The sequence below is a fragment of the Ascaphus truei genome, unplaced genomic scaffold (genome assembly GCF_040206685.1).
Source record: "Ascaphus truei isolate aAscTru1 unplaced genomic scaffold, aAscTru1.hap1 HAP1_SCAFFOLD_559, whole genome shotgun sequence".
In the NCBI taxonomy this organism is placed as follows: Eukaryota; Metazoa; Chordata; class Amphibia; order Anura; family Ascaphidae; genus Ascaphus; species Ascaphus truei.
This window is the reverse complement of record NW_027456891.1, coordinates 160419-179987: the sequence shown is the minus strand read 5'-3', so window position 1 is coordinate 179987 and position 19569 is coordinate 160419. Positions and strand designations below refer to the sequence as shown.

At 49.2% G+C, this 19569-nt stretch overlaps 1 protein-coding gene across 2 annotated transcripts in view; it reads left to right on the top strand.

Annotated features, from left to right (window-relative positions):
* ITGB3 (integrin subunit beta 3) overlaps positions 1 to 19569 on the top strand; it is a 105211-nt gene that overhangs the window by 65074 nt on the left and 20568 nt on the right. For both annotated transcript variants that reach the window (XM_075584378.1, XM_075584380.1), the window contains exons 8-10: positions 3159 to 3248; positions 4564 to 4698; positions 6756 to 7185. In XM_075584378.1, the coding sequence (XP_075440493.1) occupies positions 3159 to 3248; positions 4564 to 4698; positions 6756 to 7185 (655 nt within the window). The remainder of the gene's footprint in view (positions 1 to 3158; positions 3249 to 4563; positions 4699 to 6755; positions 7186 to 19569) is intronic.

Genomic DNA, 19569 nt, shown 5'->3' with positions numbered 1-19569 from the left:
AGAGGTGGCAGTGTCTAGCCAAGAGGTGGACCTTCAGCAGTGGTGGTGCTCTCTAGCTAAAGGGTGGATCTTCAGGAAAGAGATGGGGGTGTCACGGGAGACCAGGTATTTACACCTTTTTACCGGGATCATTCACTGAGCAAAACAAGTTAGTAAAACAAATTGACATTTATTTCCTTGAAACAGACGTACACACAGTGGGTTACAAAATACAGAAGAAAACGCACTTACTGGGGTCTGGGCTAAAAAAAACTAGACTTTCCGAGGTAAAACAGAACATTGAACAAAGTCTTTAGGTTGACCGGGACTTAGCCCGAAATGTCCCGGAAGCCAAATCGGCATGAAGTTCCTGACGCCGCCGCTCTCTTTCCTCCTGGAGATGATGAAATCCCATCACCGGGAGCGAGTCCCAAACATCCTGGAGCAGTTTTCGGCTTGTAATCCTAGCCCGCTGCGTTCCATTCTCAGAACTTGGCCCCGAACAGTGGGACTTAGAAAATATTTCGACCTGAGATTTCTGAAGCCGGCTCGCGGCTATTTCTTTCGGAGCATCTTTTGGTCGTTTCAAATTTGCCGACGCTGTTCTGGCGCTTAGAATCTCTCCTCCGGATTGGCTGAGAGATACTTATAGTATTTTAGAGTTCATTCATGAAATACTCCAGCCAATCCGAGCGTGGGAAGAATCTTACCAGCCAATCAGAGCGCCGCCAGTCTATCTAAGCCCAGGCAAGCATGGATTCAGGATCTGACAAGGGCGTGCGCCAACCTGGCACCTCTGCCACTTGTCAGGCAGAAGCCACCCGCTGAGTTAGGCTCTTCACAGTCTGGGCTGGGGCAAATGGTGGTCCGATGACTTCCATTCACCCCAGGACGTGAGTACCTGAGGCTAACTCCGCTGCCCAAATGGCTTTCACACCTTGGCAACCTCTGAGGCTTTCATGTCCGGGACCCGAGCAGACTGGATGGCACCAGGCTTGGCAGCCACATGGTCTCTCGGAATCGTGGACCTGGAAGTCCCCAGCTCATATACCGTGCCCAAGCATTTAAACACACTGGTTTAATAAAATATGCTTTACACGGTTATACTGTCTAAGTCTTTTGGTTATGAGGGATAGAATGAGAATCAGCACTTTTATTCCCACTAGCCATATCCCCCACACACTGCAAACCTGACTTAGACTTTTAAAACACCTCCTCAACCTTATGTATGGTTGGAGTACCCCCAGAACCCCCTATACCAGGTTCTGGGTGATCTGGGTATCCCCACATTATGCTAGGGACCCCTTTACCGTTCCAGGGATACCACACATCCCTATGCCCCATTTTCCTTTCTGTGCTGAAGCAGGGAATCCTAGCGGTGAGTCGCGCAAGCGTTTTCAAGGCAGGATTTTGACCGGAGCATTGTGCCTATATGTATCCGGGATTCCGACCTGATTCCCCGGGTACATTTTTGGGGTATCCAGCAACTCTGGGCCCCGACTACCTAGGCACAATCTGAGAAGACTTTCTCCGCAAACCCCCACCCTGAAACTCACAGCCCGGCGATCTCTGCTCGCTGGCACTCACTGCTGGCTGGCACTCCCTGCGCGCTGGCACTCCCTGCTCGCTGGCACTCCCTGCGCTCTGGCACTCCCTACTCGCTGGCACTCCCTGCTGGCTGGCACTCCCTGCGCGCTGGCACTCCCTGCGCGCTGGCACTCCCTGCTCGCTGGCACTCCCTGCGCTCTGGCACTCCCTACTCGCTGGCACTCCCTGCGCTCTGGCACTCCCTGCGCGCTGGCACTCCCTGCTCGCTGGCACTCCCTGCTCGCTGGCACTCCCTGCTCGCTGGCACTCCCTGCGCGCTGGCACTCCCTGCTCGCTGGCACCCCTGGGAAGGTAAAACACAGACAATTCTTTATTGTCGCATCATTTTATACAATGCATTGACAAACACTGGGCTCAAGAGCTGACACTCCCGAACCCCTAATACACGGATCAGGGGTAACCAAGTGGGCTTAACCTTTTATTAGTGAGCCTGGTCACCCCCTCACCGTCACAGGCGGTGCCTGGCTAAATGGTGGATCTATATTGGCAGGGCTTATTGGGCTTGGTGTGCCTGGGGCCCGTTATTTCAGTTGATGAGTTCATCTCTCTGACATCGGACCAGAGTTATCTAACATCGCGGTTCATGAGGGGCTTGAAAGGGTCCATGCGAGGCTAGTTGAAGGTGGTTAAATAGCCCTGTGGGTGGCGGCTGTTGGGGGGGGGTAAGTGTGCCTTAACCATGCTAGTCGGGGCTCTGTGGTTCGGTATAGACCTGTGGTGACTGGGAGTGGGCAGGGCTCATGTCAGCGTTACTTCCTGGCGCCCATTCTCGGTAAACAGCCGGGGCCAGTGCGGTAACTGGCCTGGTGGGTCTTGCGTGCAATTGACCATTACTCTTTGGAGAAGGTGGTTGTGAGTGGCGAGTGGGCTCATTTAAGCCGGACTTCCTGGCGCCCGGGATGGGGAGTGTTGCGGACCATTGGTTTGGGTACCATTGGCCATTACCCTTTGGAGAAGCCCCGTGATGGCTTTGAGTGATGAGTGGGCAAGGCTCATTTAAGCGCGACTTGGCACCCGGGATGGTGAGTGTTGTGGACCATTGGCCGAGTTGAGCACTCTGGCAGGGTTGGCACTTATAGGGTTATGTTGTCTGTTTTAATAAATGCCTCGGCCGTTGTACCTCCAGCCTTTGTTGTGGGTTTATTTATATGCATCATTCTGGGGGTGTATACGCGGGTAGAGGGGGGGACAGGACTTCCTCGCAGTCTCCACGGTCATGGGGTTTAGCCCAGAAGTGCCACCCCAAAAACCAGTGGCTTCCTATCTGTTTTCCACACACGGTTACACAATGTCCTGCCGGGGACATCTCTGGAGAGAGACGTCCGACGGGGTGACAGCCTGGCTGTGTCTCAGCCCCGTGGACACCCCGTATGTGGCTACAATGAGACAGGACGGGGCTAGGGAGAAGAAAAGGAAACAGGTCATGCGTTTTCTGAGCAGGGGAGGAAGATACCGCTGGGTGATTGTAAGATCTGCAGGGCAGGAAGGCCTGAGGTTCTGGGGAATAGGAGTTATAGGGAGCAGTTGTATGGGGTAATAGGAGGGTTGACCTCCCTCTTCCTGCCTCTTAGAAATACAGTGAGCTGATCCCGGGGACCACGGTGGGGACTTTATCCCAGGACTCCAGCAACGTCATCCAGCTAATAGTGGAGTCTTATGAGGTATTTTCTCCGTCTCCCTCTCCACCACCCCCTCCGTCTCTACCTCCGTCTCTACCGCCGTCTCTACCTCCGTCTCTACCTCCGTCACTCTCTCTCTCTCTACCTCCGTCTCTACCTCTGTCTCTACCTCCGTTTCTACCTCTGTCTCTACCTCCGTTTCTACCTCCGTCACTCTCTCTCTCTACCTCCGTCTCTACCTCCGTCTCTACATCCGTCTCTACCTCCGTCTCTACCTCCGTCTCTCTCTCTCTACCTCCGTCTCTCTCTCTCTACCTCCGTCTCTCTCTCTCTCTACCTCCGTCTCTCTCTCTCGTCCTCCGTCTCTCTCTCTCTACCTCCGTCTCTACCTCCATCTCTGCCTCCGTCTCTACCTCCATCTCTGCCTCCGTCTCTACCTCCGTCTCTACCTCCGTCTCTACCTCCGTCTCTCTCTCTCTACCTCTGTCTCTCTCTCTCCATCTCTCTCTCTGTACCTCCGTCACTCTCTACCTCCGTCTCTCTCTCTCTACCTCCGTCTCTACCTCTGTCTCTACCTCCGTTTCTACCTCCGTCTCTACCTCCGTCACTCTCTCTCTCTACCTCCGTCTCTACCTCTGTCTCTACCTCCGTCTCTACCTCCGTCTCTCTCTCTCTACCTCCGTCTCTCTCTCTCTACCTCCGTCTCTCTCTCTCTACCTCCGTCTCTCTCTCTCTCTACCTCCGTCTCTCTCTCTCGTCCTCCGTCTCTCTCTCTCTACCTCCGTCTCTACCTCCGTCTCTACCTCCGTCTCTCTCTCTCTACCTCCGTCTCTACCTCCATCTCTACCTCCGTCTCTACCTCCGTCTCTACCTCCGTCTCTACCTCCGTCTCTCTCTCTCTACCTCTGTCTCTCTCTCTCCATCTCTCTCTCTGTACCTCCATCACTCTCTACCTCCGTCTCTCTCTCTCTACCTCCGTCTCTCTCTCTCTACCTCCATCTCTCTCTCTCCGTCTCTCTCTCTCTACCTCCGTCTCTCTCTACCTCCGTCTCTCTCTCTCTCTACCTCTGTCTCTCTCTCTCTCAACCTCTGTCTCTCTCTCTCTCTACCTCCGTCTCCCTCTCTCTACCTCCGTCTCTCTCCCCTTCTCGCACTCACTTCCTCTCTCACCACCCTCTCTCCGATTCCCATACCATTCCCCCTACTCCCTCTTTCTCTCTCTGCCTCGCTCCCTCTCCTCCCCCCAGCCTCTACCCCTCCCTCTCTCCCACTCTCTCCTTCTCTAATCTCTGACCCTCCTTTTCGCCTCTCCTTCCCCTCCTCCCCTCACTTTTTCCTCTCTCTCCCCTGGGTGCAGAAAATCCGCTCCAAGGTGGAGCTTGAAGTCCGTGATCTCCCGGAGGAGCTTTCTCTCTCCTTCAATGCCACGTGCGTGAACAACGAGGTCACTCCCGGCCTCAAATCCTGCACCGGCCTCAAAATCGGAAACACGGTGAGCCCCCCATTTAACACTCCGGGTATCCCAGTCCTACACCCGCGACCCACATCTCATAATCTGTGCACCATGTAACTCCCCCCAACTCCTCCTACTGACTCTCCCCAAGGTGCATGCTGGGGCAGAGACGCAGAATGTGATACATCTCATTATAATCTGTGCACCATGTAACTCCCCCCAACTCCTCCTACTGACTCTCCCCAAGGTGCAAGCTGGGGCAGAGACACAGAATCTGATACATCTCATTATAATCTGTGCACCATGTAACTCCCCCCAACTCCTCCTACTGACTCTCCCCAAGGTGCAAGCTGGGGCAGAGACGCAGAATGTGATACATCTCATTATAATCTGTGCACCATGTAACTCTCCCCAACTCCTCCTACTGACTCTCCCCAAGGTGCAAGCTGGGGCAGAGACGCAGAATGTGATACATCTCATTATAATCTGTGCACCATGTAACTCCCCCCAACTCCTCCTACTGACTCTCCCCAAGGTGCAAGCTGGGGCAGAGACGCAGAATGTGATACATCTCATTATAATCTGTGCACCATGTAACTCCTCCCAACTCCTCTTACTGACTCTCCCCAAGGTGCAAGCTGGGGCAGAGACGCAGAATGTGATACATCTCATTATAGTCTGTGCACCATGTAACTCCCCCCAACTCCTCCTACTGACTCTCCCCAAGGTGCATGCTGGGGCAGAGACGCAGAATGTGATACATCTCATTATAATCTGTACCCCATGTAACTCCCCCCAACTCCTCCTACTGACTCTCCCCAAGGTGCATGCTGGGGCAGAGACGCAGAATGTGATACATCTCATTATAATCTGTGCCCCATGTAACTCCCCCAACTCCTCCTACTGACTCTCCCCAAGGTGCAAGCTGGGGCAGAGACGCAGAATGTGATACATCTCATTATAATCTGTGCCCCATGTAACTCCCCCAACTCCTCCTACTGACTCTCCCCAAGGTGCACGCTGGGGCAGAGACGCAGAATGTGATACATCTCATTATAATCTGTGCCCCATGTAACTCCCCCAACTCCTCCTACTGACTCTCCCCAAGGTGCACGCTGGGGCAGAGACGCAGAATGTGGTACATCTCATTATAATCTGTGCCCCATGTAACTCCCCCCAACTCCTCCTACTGACTCTCCCCAAGGTGCAAGCTGGGGCAGAGAGACGCAGAATGTGATACATCTCATTATAATCTGTGCCCCGTGTAACTCCCCCAACTCCTCCTACTGACTCTCCCCAAGGTGCATGCTGGGGCAGAGACACAGAATGTGATACATCTCATTATAATCTGTGCAACATGTAACTCCCCCAACTCCTCCTACTGACTCTCCCCAAGGTGCAAGCTGGGGCAGAGACGCAGAATGTGATACATCTCATTATAATCTGTGCACCATGTAACTCCCCCCAACTCCTCCTACTGACTCTCCCCAAGGTGCAAGCTGGGGCAGAGACGCAGAATGTGATACATCTCATTATAATCTGTGCACCATGTAACTCCCCCCAACTCCTCCTACTGACTCTCCCCAAGGTGCAAGCTGGGACAGAGACGCAGAATGTGATACATCTCATTATAATCTGTGCCCCATGTAACTCCCCCAACTCCTCCTACTGATTCTCCCTAAGGTGCAAGCTGGGGCAGAGACGCAGAGTGTGATACATCTCATTATAATCTGTGCACCATGTAACTCCCCCCAACTCCTCCTACTGACTCTCCCCAAGGTGCAAGCTGGGGCAGAGACGCAGAATGTGATACATCTCATTATAATCTGTGCCCCATATAACTCCCCCAACTCCTCCTACTGACTCTCCCCAAGGTGCAAGCTGGGACAGAGACGCAGAATGTGATACATCTCATTATAATCTGTGCACCATGTAACTCCCCCCAACTCCTCCTACTGACTCTCCCCAAGGTGCAAGCTGGGGCAGAGACGCAGAATGTGATACATCTCATTATAATCTGTGCACCATGTAACCCCCCTAACTCCTCCTACTGACTCTCCCCAAGGTGCCTTGTTGATTGATTCTTCCCATTCCAGGTGAGCTTTTCCATCGAGGCCAAGGTACGTGGCTGCCCCAATGAGCGGGAGAAGACCTTCACCATCAAGCCGGTGGGATTCAAGGACACGTTGACCGTCATTGTCCGCTTCCAGTGTGACTGCGAGTGCCAGAAAGACGAGGTCCCCTTCAGCCCGCAGTGCAACGGTGGCAACGGGACGTTGAGTTGCGGCGTCTGCAGTTGCCACGCGGGCTGGCTTGGACCCCACTGCGAGTGTTCGGAGGAAGAGTATAACCCCTCGCACCAGGACCGGTGCAGCCCGCGGGTGGGGGCGCCCCCCTGCTCCCGGAGAGGGGAGTGCGTGTGCGGGCAGTGCGTGTGTCACAACAACGACTTCGGCAAGGTGTGGGGGACGTTCTGCGAGTGTGACAACTTCTCCTGCCTGCGATACAAGGGGGAGATGTGCTCAGGTGAGAAGCAAGGGAGGGGGGCGGTGGTTATATGGGGTAATTGGAAGATGTTATAAGGGGTAATTGGAGGAGGTATAGGGAGAGGTTATATGGGGTAATAGGAGGAGTTATAGGGAGAGGTTATATGGGGTAATCGGAGGAGGTATAGGGAGAGGGTATATGGGGTAATAGGAGGAGTTATAGGGAGGGGTTATATGGGGTAATAGGAGGAGTTATAGGGAGCGGTTATATGGGGTAATAGGAGGAGTTATAGGGAGGGGTATATGGGGTAATAGGAGGAGTTATAGGGAGCGGTTATATGGGTAATAGGAGGGGTTATAGGGAGGGGGTATATGGGGTAATAGGAGGAGTTATAGGGAGGGGTATATGGGGTAATAGGAGGAGTTATAGGGAGCGGTTATATGGGGTAATAGGAGGAGTTATAGGGAGCGGTTATATGGGGTAATAGGAGGAGTTATAGGGAGGGGTATATGGGGTAATAGGAGGAGTTATAGGGAGCGGTTATATGGGTAATAGGAGGGGTTATAGGGAGGGGGTATATGGGGTAATAGGAGGAGTTATAGGGAGCGGTTATATGGGTAATAGGAGGGGTTATAGGGAGGGGGTATATGGGGTAATAGGAGGAGTTATAGGGAGCGGTTATATGGGGTAATAGGAGGAGTTATAGGGAGCGGTTATATGGGGTAATAGGAGGTGTTATAGGGAGGGGTATATGGGGTAATAGGAGGAGTTATAGGTAGCGGTTATATGGGGTAATAGGAGGAGTTATAGGGAGCGGTTATATGGGGTAATAGGAGGAGTTATAGGGAGGGGGTATATGGGGTAATAGGAGGAGTTATATGGAGGGGGTTATATGGGGTAATAGGAGGAGTTATAGGTAGCGGTTATATGGGGTAATAGGAGGAGTTATAGAGAGAGGTTATATGGGGTAATCGGAGGAGGTATAGGGAGCGGTTATATGGGGTAATAGGAGGAGTTATAGGGAGCGGTTATATGGGGTAATAGGAGGAGTTATAGGGAGGGGGTATATGGGGTAATAGGAGGAGTTATAGGGAGGAGTTATATGGGGTAATAGGAGGAGTTATAGGGAGCGGTTATATGGGGTAATAGGAGGAGTTATAGAGAGGGGTTATATGGAGTAATAGGAGGAGTTATAGGGAGGAGTTATATGGGGTAATAGGAGGAGTTATAGGGAGCGGTTATATGGGGTAATAGGAGGAGTTATAGAGAGGGGTTATATGGGGTAATAGGAGGATATGATGAACATTTTAATTACAATTTTCTTATATTTGACTCAGACCCAAGAGAGGTTAATAAGTTTCTCACATGTTACAGAATGTCTGCCTCTGACTCACAATCTAAAGCAACCAATACTTTATCCACTGCACCAGCTTCCTCCGCACAACCACTGCTGACTCACTGCTTACCCCCTCACCCCCTGCACAGCACCCCACTGCCCTGTAATCTGTCTGTCTGGGCGAGAAGTTACCCGCAGGAGAGTGTAACCCCTCTACAGAGGATACTGCTAGTGTGTGATACATTAGGGGATACAGTTAGGGAGTGATACATTAGGGGATACAGTTAGGGAGGGATACATTAGGGGATACAGTTAGGGAGGGATACATTAGGGGATACAGTTAGGGTGGGATACATTAGGGGATACAGTTAGGGTGGGATACATTAGGGGATACAGTTAGGGTGGGATACATTAGGGGATACAGTTAGGGTGGGATACATTAGGGGATACAGTTAGGGAGGGATACATTAGGGGATACAGTTAGGGTGGGATACATTAGAGGATACAGTTAGGGAGTGATACATTAGGGGATACAGTTAGGGAGGGATACATTAGGGGATACAGTTAGGGTGGGATACATTAGGGGATACAGTTAGGGAGCGATACATTAGGGGATACAGTTAGGGAGGGATACATTAGGGGATACAGTTAGGGTGGGATACATTAGGGGATACAGTTAGGGTGGGATACATTAGGGGATACAGTTAGGGAGGGATACATTAGGGGATACAGTTAGGGTGGGATACATTAGAGGATACAGTTAGGGAGGGATACATTAGGGGATACAGTTAGGGTGGGATACATTAGGGGATACAGTTAGGGTGGGATACATTAGGGGATACAGTTAGGGTGGGATACATTAGGGGATACAGTTAGGGAGGGATACATTAGGGGATACAGTTAGGGAGGGATACATTAGGGGATACAGTTAGGGTGGGATACATTAGGGGATACAGTTAGGGTGGGATACATTAGGGGATACAGTTAGGGTGGGATACATTAGGGGATACAGTTAGGGAGGGATACATTAGGGGATACAGTTAGGGTGGGATACATTAGGGGATACAGTTAGGGAGCGATACATTAGGGGATACAGTTAGGGTGGGATACATTAGGGGATACAGTTAGGGTGGGATACATTAGGGGATACAGTTAGGGTGGGATACATTAGGGGATACAGTTAGGGAGGGATACATTAGGGGATACAGTTAGGGTGGGATACATTAGGGGATACAGTTAGGGTGGGATACATTAGGGGATACAGTTAGGTAGGGATACATTAGAGGATACAGTTAGGGAGGGATACATTAGAGGATACAGTTAGGGAGGGATACATTAGAGGATACAGTTAGGGAGGGATACATTAGGGGATACAGTTAGGGAGGGATACATTAGGGGATACAGTTAGGGAGGGATACATTAGAGGATACAGTTAGGGAGGGATACATTAGGGGATACAGTTAGGGAGGGATACATTAGGGGATACAGTTAGGGAGGGATACATTAGGGGATACAGTTAGGGAGGGATACATTAGGGGATACAGTTAGGGAGTGATACATTAGGGGATACAGTTAGGGAGGGATACATTAGGGGATACAGTTAGGGAGGGATACATTAGGGGATACAGTTAGGGAGGGATACATTAGGGGATACAGTTAAAGAGGGATACATTAGGGGATACAGTTAGGGAGGGATACATTAGGGGATACAGTTAGGGTGGGATACATTAGGGGATACAGTTAGGGTGGGATACATTAGGGGATACAGTTAGGGAGGGATACATTAGGGGATACAGTTAGGGTGGGATACATTAGGGGATACAGTTAGGGTGGGATACATTAGGGGATACAGTTAGGGAGTGATACATTAGGGGATACAGTTAGGGTGGGATACATTAGGGGATACAGTTAGGGAGGGATACATTAGGGGATACAGTTAGGGAGGGATACATTAGGGGATACAGTTAGGGAGGGATACATTAGGGGATACAGTTAGGGAGGGATACATTAGGGGATACAGTTAGGGTAGGATACATTAGGGGATACAGTTAGGGTGGGATACATTAGGGGATACAGTTAGGGTGGGATACATTAGGGGATACAGTTAGGGAGGGATACATTAGGGGATACAGTTAGGGAGGGATACATTAGGGGATACAGTTAGGGAGGGATACATTAGGGGATACAGTTAGGGTGGGATACATTAGGGGATACAGTTAGGGAGGGATACATTAGAGGATACAGTTAGGGTGGGATACATTAGGGGATACAGTTAGGGAGGGATACATTAGGGGATACAGTTAGGGAGGGATACATTAGGGGATACAGTTAGGGTGGGATACATTAGGGGATACAGTTAGGGAGGGATACATTAGGGGATACAGTTAGGGTGGGATACATTAGAGGATACAGTTAGGGAGGGATACATTAGGGGATACAGTTAGGGTGGGATACATTAGGGGATACAGTTAGGGAGGGATACATTAGGGGATACAGTTAGGGTGGGATACATTAGAGGATACAGTTAGGGTGGGATACATTAGGGGACACAGTTAGGGAGGGATACATTAGGGGACACAGTTAGGGTGGGATACATTAGGGGATACAGTTAGGGAGGGATACATTAGGGGATACAGTTAGGGTGGGATACATTAGGGGATACAGTTAGGGAGGGATACATTAGGGGATACAGTTAGGGTGGGATACATTAAAGGATACAGTTTGGGTGGGATACATTAGGGGATACAGTTAGGGAGGGATACATTAGGGGATACAGTTAGGGAGGGATACATTAGGGGATACAGTTAGGGAGGGATACATTAGAGGATACAGTTAGGGTGGGATACATTAGAGGATACAGTTAGGGTGGGATACATTAGGGGATACAGTTAGGGTGGGATACATTAGGGGATACAGTTAGGGAGGGATACATTAGGGGATACAGTTAGGGAGGGATACATTAGGGGATACAGTTAGGGAGTGATACATTAGGGGATACAGTTAGGGTGGGATACATTAGGGGATACAGTTAGGGTGGGATACATTAGAGGATACAGTTAGGGTGGGATACATTAGGGGATACAGTTAGGGAGGGATACATTAGGGGATACAGTTAGGGAGGGATACATTAGGGGATACAGTTAGGGAGGGATACATTAGAGGATACAGTTAGGGTGGGATACATTAGGGGATACAGTTAGGGTGGGATACATTAGAGGATACAGTTAGGGAGGGATACATTAGGGGATATAGTTAGGGAGGGATACATTAGGGGATACAGTTAGGGAGGGATACATTAGAGGATACAGTTAGGGAGGGATACATTAGGGGATACAGTTAGGGAGGGATACATTAGGGGATACAGTTAGGGAGGGATACATTAGGGGATACAGTTAGGGTGGGATACATTAGGGGATACAGTTAGGGAGGGATACATTAGGGGATACAGTTAGGGTGGGATACATTAGGGGATACAGTTAGGGTGGGATACATTAGGGCAGGGGGGCGCAAACTTTTTTCCCTGCGCCCCCCTGACGGCTGTCCCCTCGCTCCCGCGCCCCCCCCAACCCCAACTTACCCGCGCCCCGGCGTAATGACGTCACGTTGCCATAGCAACGTGACGTCACATGACCCCGCAGCGTCATTTTGACGCCGCGTTGCCATGGCGACGCCGGGAGGAAGCCGCCGGAGCCACGGGTAAGTATGGTTTACAGAGGCCCTGCAGCTCCCCCGGCACTTAATTTAAGTGCCTTCAGGGAAGCGCGCGGGGCCTCTGTAAACCCCGCGCCCCCCGTCGGCAGTCTCGAGCCCCCCCTGGGGGTCGCGCCCCACAGATTGCGCACCGCTGCATTAGGGGATACAGTTAGGGTGGGATACATTAGGGGATACAGTTAGGGAGGGATACATTAGGGGATACAGTTAGGGAGGGATACATTAGGGGATACAGTTAGGGAGGGATACATTAGGGGATACAGTTAGGGAGGGATACATTAGAGGATACAGTTAGGGAGGGATACATTAGGGGATACAGTTAGGGAGGGATACATTAGGGGATACAGTTAGGGTGGGATACATTAGGGGATACAGTTAGGGTGGGATACATTAGGGGATACAGTTAGGGAGGGATACATTAGGGGATACAGTTAGGGTGGGATACATTAGGGGATACAGTTAGGGTGGGATACATTAGGGGATACAGTTAGGGAGGGATACATTAGAGGATACAGTTAGGGAGGGATACATTAGGGGATACAGTTAGGGAGGGATACATTAGAGGATACAGTTAGGGAGGGATACATTAGGGGATACAGTTAGGGTGGAATACATTAGAGGATACAGTTAGGGTGGGATACATTAGGGGATACAGTTAGGGAGGGATACATTAGGGGATACAGTTAGGGTGGGATACATTAGGGGATACAGTTAGGGAGGGATACATTAGGGGATACAGTTAGGGTGGGATACATTAGGGGATACAGTTAGGGAGGGATACATTAGGAGATACAGTTAGGGAGGAATACATTAGGGGATACAGTTAGGGAGGGATACATTAGGGGATACAGTTAGGGAGGGATACATTAGGGGATACAGTTAGGGAGGGATACATTAGGGGATACAGTTAGGGAGGGATACATTAGGGGATACAGTTAGGGTGGGATACATTAGGGGATACAGTTAGGGTAGGATACATTAGGGGATACAGTTAGGGTGGGATACATTAGAGGATACAGTTAGGGAGGGATACATTAGGGGATACAGTTAGGGTGGGATACATTAGAGGATACAGTTAGGGAGGGATACATTAGGGGATACAGTTAGGGTGGGATACATTAGAGGATACAGTTAGGGAGGGATACATTAGGGGATACAGTTAGGGAGGGATACATTAGGGGATACAGTTAGGGAGGGATACATTAGGGGATACAGTTAGGGAGTGATACATTAGGGGATACAGTTAGGGTGGGATACATTAGGGGATACAGTTAGGGAGGGATACATTAGGGGATACAGTTAGGGAGGGATACATTAGGGGATACAGTTAGGGTGGGATACATTAGAGGATACAGTTAGGGAGGGATACAGTTAGGGAGTGATACATTAGGGGATACGGTTAGGGAGGGATACATTAGGGGATACAGTTAGGGAGGGATACATTAGGGGATACAGTTAGGGAGGGATACATTAGGGGATACAGTTAGGGAGGGATAAATTAGAGGATACAGTTAGGGAGGGATACATTAGGGGATACAGTTAGGGAGGGATACATTAGGGGATACAGTTAGGGTGGGATACATTAGGGGATACAGTTAGGGAGGGATACATTAGGGGATACAGTTAGGGAGTGATACATTAGGGGATACAGTTAGGGAGGGATACATTAGGGGATACAGTTAGGGAGGGATACATTAGGGGATACAGTTAGGGAGGGATACATTAGGGGATACAGTTAGGGAGGGATACATTAGGGGATACAGTTAGGGAGGGATACATTAGGGGATACAGTTAGGGAGGGATACATTAGAGGATACAGTTAGGGAGGGATACATTAGGGGATACAGTTAGGGAGGGATACATTAGAGGATACAGTTAGGGAGGGATACATTAGAGGATACAGTTAGGGAGGGATACATTAGAGGATACAGTTAGGGAGGGATACATTAGGGGATACAGTTAGGGAGGGATACATTAGGGGATACAGTTAGGGAGGGATACATTAGGGGATACAGTTAGGGTGGGATACATTAGGGGATACAGTTAGGGTGGGATACATTAGGGGATACAGTTAGGGAGGGATACATTAGGGGATACAGTTAGGGAGGGATACATTAGGGGATACAGTTAGGGAGGGATACATTAGGGGATACAGTTAGGGAGGGATACATTAGGGGATACAGTTAGGGAGGGATACATTAGGGGATACAGTTAGGGAGGGATACATTAGGGGATACAGTTAGGGAGGGATACATTAGGGGATACAGTTAGGGAGGGATACATTAGGGGATACAGTTAGGGTGGGATACATTAGAGGATACAGTTAGGGAGGGATACATTAGGGGATACAGTTAGGGAGGGATACATTAGGGGATACAGTTAGGGAGTGATACATTAGGGGATACAGTTAGGGAGGGATACATTAGGGATACAGTTAGGGAGGGATACATTAGGGGATACAGTTAGGGAGGGATACATTAGGGGATACAGTTAGGGTGGGATACATTAGGGGATACAGTTAGGGAGGGATACATTAGGGGATAGAGTTAGGGAGGGATACATTAGGGGATACAGTTAGGGAGGGATACATTAGGGGATACAGTTAGGGAGGGATACATTAGGGGATACAGTTAGGGAGGGATACATTAGGGGATACAGTTAGGGAGGGATACATTAGGGGATACAGTTAGGGAGGGATACATTAGGGGATACAGTTAGGGAGGGATACATTAGGGGATACAGTTAGGGAGGGATACATTAGGGGATACAGTTAGGGAGGGATACATTAGGGGATACAGTTAGGGTGGGATACATTAGGGGATACAGTTAGGGAGGGATACATTAGGGGATACAGTTAGGGTGGGATACATTAGGGGATACAGTTAGGGAGGGATACATTAGGGGATACAGTTAGGGAGGGATACATTAGGGGATACAGTTAGGGAGGGATACATTAGGGGATACAGTTAGGGAGGGATACATTAGGGGATACAGTTAGGGTGGGGATACATTAGGGGATACAGTTAGGGAGGGATACATTAGGGGATACAGTTAGGGAGGGATACATTAGGGGATACAGTTAGGGAGGGATACATTAGGGGATACAGTTAGGGTGGGATACATTAGGGGATACAGTTAGGGAGGGATACATTAGGGGATACAGTTAGGGTGGGATACATTAGGGGATACAGTTAGGGAGGGATACATTAGGGGATACAGTTAGGGTGGGATACATTAGGGGATACAGTTAGGGTGGGATACATTAGAGGATACAGTTAGGGAGGGATACATTAGAGGATACAGTTAGGGAGTGATACATTAGGGGATACAGTTAGGGTGGGATACATTAGGGGATACAGTTAGGGTGGGATACATTAGGGGATACAGTTAGGGAGGGATACATTAGGGGATACAGTTAGGGTGGGATACATTAGGGGATACAGTTAGGGAGGGATACATTAGGGGATACAGTTAGGGAGGGATACATTAGGGGATACAGTTAGGGAGTGATACATTAGGGGATACAGTTAGGGTGGGATACATTAGGGGATACAGTTAGGGAGGGATACATTAGGGGATACAGTTAGGGAGGGATACATTAGGGGATACAGTTAGGGTGGGATACATTAGGGGATACAGTTAGGGTGGGATACATTAGGGGATACAGTTAGGGAGGGATACATTAGGGGATACAGTTAGGGTGGGATACATTAGGGGATACAGTTAGGGAGGGATACATTAGGGGATACAGTTAGGGTGGGATACATTAGGGGATACAGTTAGGGTGGGATACATTAGAGGATACAGTTAGGGTGGGATACATTAGAGGATACAGTTAGGGAGGGATACATTAGAGGATACAGTTAGGGAGGGATACATTAGGGGATACAGTTAGGGAGGGATACATTAGGGGATACAGTTAGGGAGGGATACATTAGGGGATACAGTTAGGGTGGGATACATTAGAGGATACAGTTAGGGAGGGATACATTAGAGGATACAGTTAGGGTGGGATACATTAGGGGATACAGTTAGGGTGGGATACATTAGAGGATACAGTTAGGGAGGGATACATTAGAGGATACAGTTAGGGAGGGATACATTAGGGGATACAGTTAGGGTGGGATACATTAGGGTATACAGTTAGGGAGGGATACATTAGGGGATACAGTTAGGGAGGGATACATTAGGGGATACAGTTAGGGTGGGATACATTAGGGGATACAGTTAGGGTGGGATACATTAGGGGATACAGTTAGGGAGGGATACATTAGGGGATACAGTTAGGGAGGGATACATTAGGGGATACAGTTAGGGAGGGATACATTAGGGGATACAGTTAGGGTGGGATACATTAGGGGATACAGTTAGGGTGGGATACATTAGGGGATACAGTTAGGGTGGGATACATTAGGGGATACAGTTAGGGAGGGATACATTAGGGGATACAGTTAGGGAGGGATACATTAGTGGATACAGTTAGGGAGGGATACATTAGGGATACAGTTAGGGAGGGATACATTAGGGGATACAGTTAGGGAGGGATACATTAGGGGATACAGTTAGGGAGGGATACATTAGGGGATACAGTTAGGGAGGAATACATTAGGGGATACAGTTAGGGAGGGATACATTAGGGGATACAGTTAGGGTGGGATACATTAGGGGATACAGTTAGGGTGGGATACATTAGGGGATACAGTTAGGGTGGGATACATTAGGGGATACAGTTAGGGAGGGATACATTAGGGGATACAGTTAAGGTGGGATACATTAGGGGATACAGTTAGGGTGGGATACATTAGGGGATACAGTTAGGGAGGGATACATTAGGGGATACAGTTAGGGTGGGATACATTAGGGGATACAGTTAGGGTGGGATACATTAGGGGATACAGTTAGGGAGGGATACATTAGGGGATACAGTTAGGGAGGGATACATTAGGGGATACAGTTAGGGTGGGATACATTAGGGGATACAGTTAGGGTGGATACATTAGGGGATACAGTTAGGGTGGGATACATTAGGGGATACAGTTAGGGAGGGATACATTAGGGGATACAGTTAGGGAGGGATACATTAGGGGATACAGTTAGGGTGGGATACATTAGGGATACAGTTAGGGAGGGATACATTAGGGGATACAGTTAGGGTGGGATACATTAGGGATACAGTTAGGGTGGGATACATTAGGGGATACAGTTAGGGAGGGATACATTAGGGGATACAGTTAGGGTGGGATACATTAGGGGATACAGTTAGGGTGGGATACATTAGGGGATACAGTTAGGGAGGGATACATTAGGGGATACAGTTAGGGTGGGATACATTAGGGGATACAGTTAGGGTGGGATACATTAGGGGATACAGTTAGGGAGGGATACATTAGGGGATACAGTTAGGGTGGGATACATTAGGGGATACAGTTAGGGAGGGATACATTAGGGGATACAGTTAGGGAGGGATACATTAGGGGATACAGTTAGGGAGGGATACATTAGGGGATACAGTTAGGGAGGGATACATTAGGGGATACAGTTAGGGAGGGATACATTAGGGGATACAGTTAGGGAGGGATACATTAGGGGATACAGTTAGGGTGGGATACATTAGAGGATACAGTTAGGGAGGGATACATTAGGGGATACAGTTAGGGAGGGATACATTAGGGGATACAGTTAGGGTGGGATACATTAGGGGATACAGTTAGGGAGGGATACATTAGGGGATACAGTTAGGGGGGATACATTAGGGATACAGTTAGGGTGGGATACATTAGGGGATACAGTTAGGGTGGGATACATTAGGGATACAGTAGGGAGGGATACATTAGGGATACAGTTAGGGTGGGATACATTAGGGATACAGTTAGGGTGGGATACATTAGGGGATACAGTTAGGGTGGGATACATTAGGGGATACAGTTAGGGAGGGATACATTAGGGGATACAGTTAGGGAGGGATACATTAGGGGATACAGTTAGGGAGGGATACATTAGGGGATACAGTTAGGGAGGGATACATTAGGGGATACAGTTAGGGAGGGATACATTAGGGGATACAGTTAGGGTGGGATACATTAGGGGATACAGTTAGGGTGGGATACATTAGGGGATACAGTTAGGGAGGGATACATTAGGGGATACAGTTAGGGTGGGATACATTAGGGGATACAGTTAGGGTGGGATACATTAGGGATACAGTTAGGGTGGGATACATTAGGGGATACAGTTAGGGTGGGATACATTAGGGGATACAGTTAGGGAGGGATACATTAGGGGATACAGTTAGGGTGGGATACATTAGGGGATACAGTTAGGGAGGGATACATTAGGGGATACAGTTAGGGAGGGATACATTAGGGGATACAGTTAGGGTGGGATACATTAGGGGATACAGTTAGGGAGGGATACATTAGGGGATACAGTTAGGGTGGGATACATTAGGGGATACAGTTAGGGAGGGATACATTAGGGGATACAGTTAGGGTGGGATACATTAGGGATACAGTTAGGGTGGGATACATTAGGGATACAGTTAGGGTGGGATACATTAGGGGATACAGTTAGGGTGGGATACATTAGGGATACAGTTAGGGAGGGATACATTAGGGGATACAGTTAGGGAGGGATACATTAGGGGATACAGTTAGGGAGGGATACATTAGGGGATACAGTTAGGGTGGGATACATTAGGGGATACAGTTAGGGAGGGATACATTAGGGGATACAGTTAGGGAGGGATACATTAGAGGATACAGTTAGGGAGGGATACATTAGGGGATACAGTTAGGGAGGGATACATTAGGGGATACAGTTAGGGAGGGATACATTAGGGGATACAGTTAGGGAGGGATACATTAGGGGATACAGTTAGGGTGGGATACATTAGGGGATACAGTTAGGGAGGGATACATTAGAGGATACAGTTAGGGTGGGATACATTAGGGGATACAGTTAGGGAGGGATACATTAGGGGATACAGTTAGGGTGGGATACATAGAGGATACAGTTAGGGTGGATACATTAGAGGATACAGTTAGGGAGGGATACATTAGGGGATACAGTTAGGGAGGGATACATTAGGGGATACAGTTAGGGTGGGATACATTAGGGGATACAGTTAGGGTGGGATACATTAGGGGATACAGTTAGGGAGGGATACATTAGAGGATACAGTTAGGGTGGGATACATTAGGGGATACAGTTAGGGAGGGATACATTAGGGGATACAGTTAGGGTGGGATACATTAGGGGATACAGTTAGGGGAGGGATACATTAGGGGATACAGTTAGGGTGGGATACATTAGGGGATACAGTTAGGGAGGGATACATTAGGGGATACAGTTAGGGAGGGATACATTAGGGGATACAG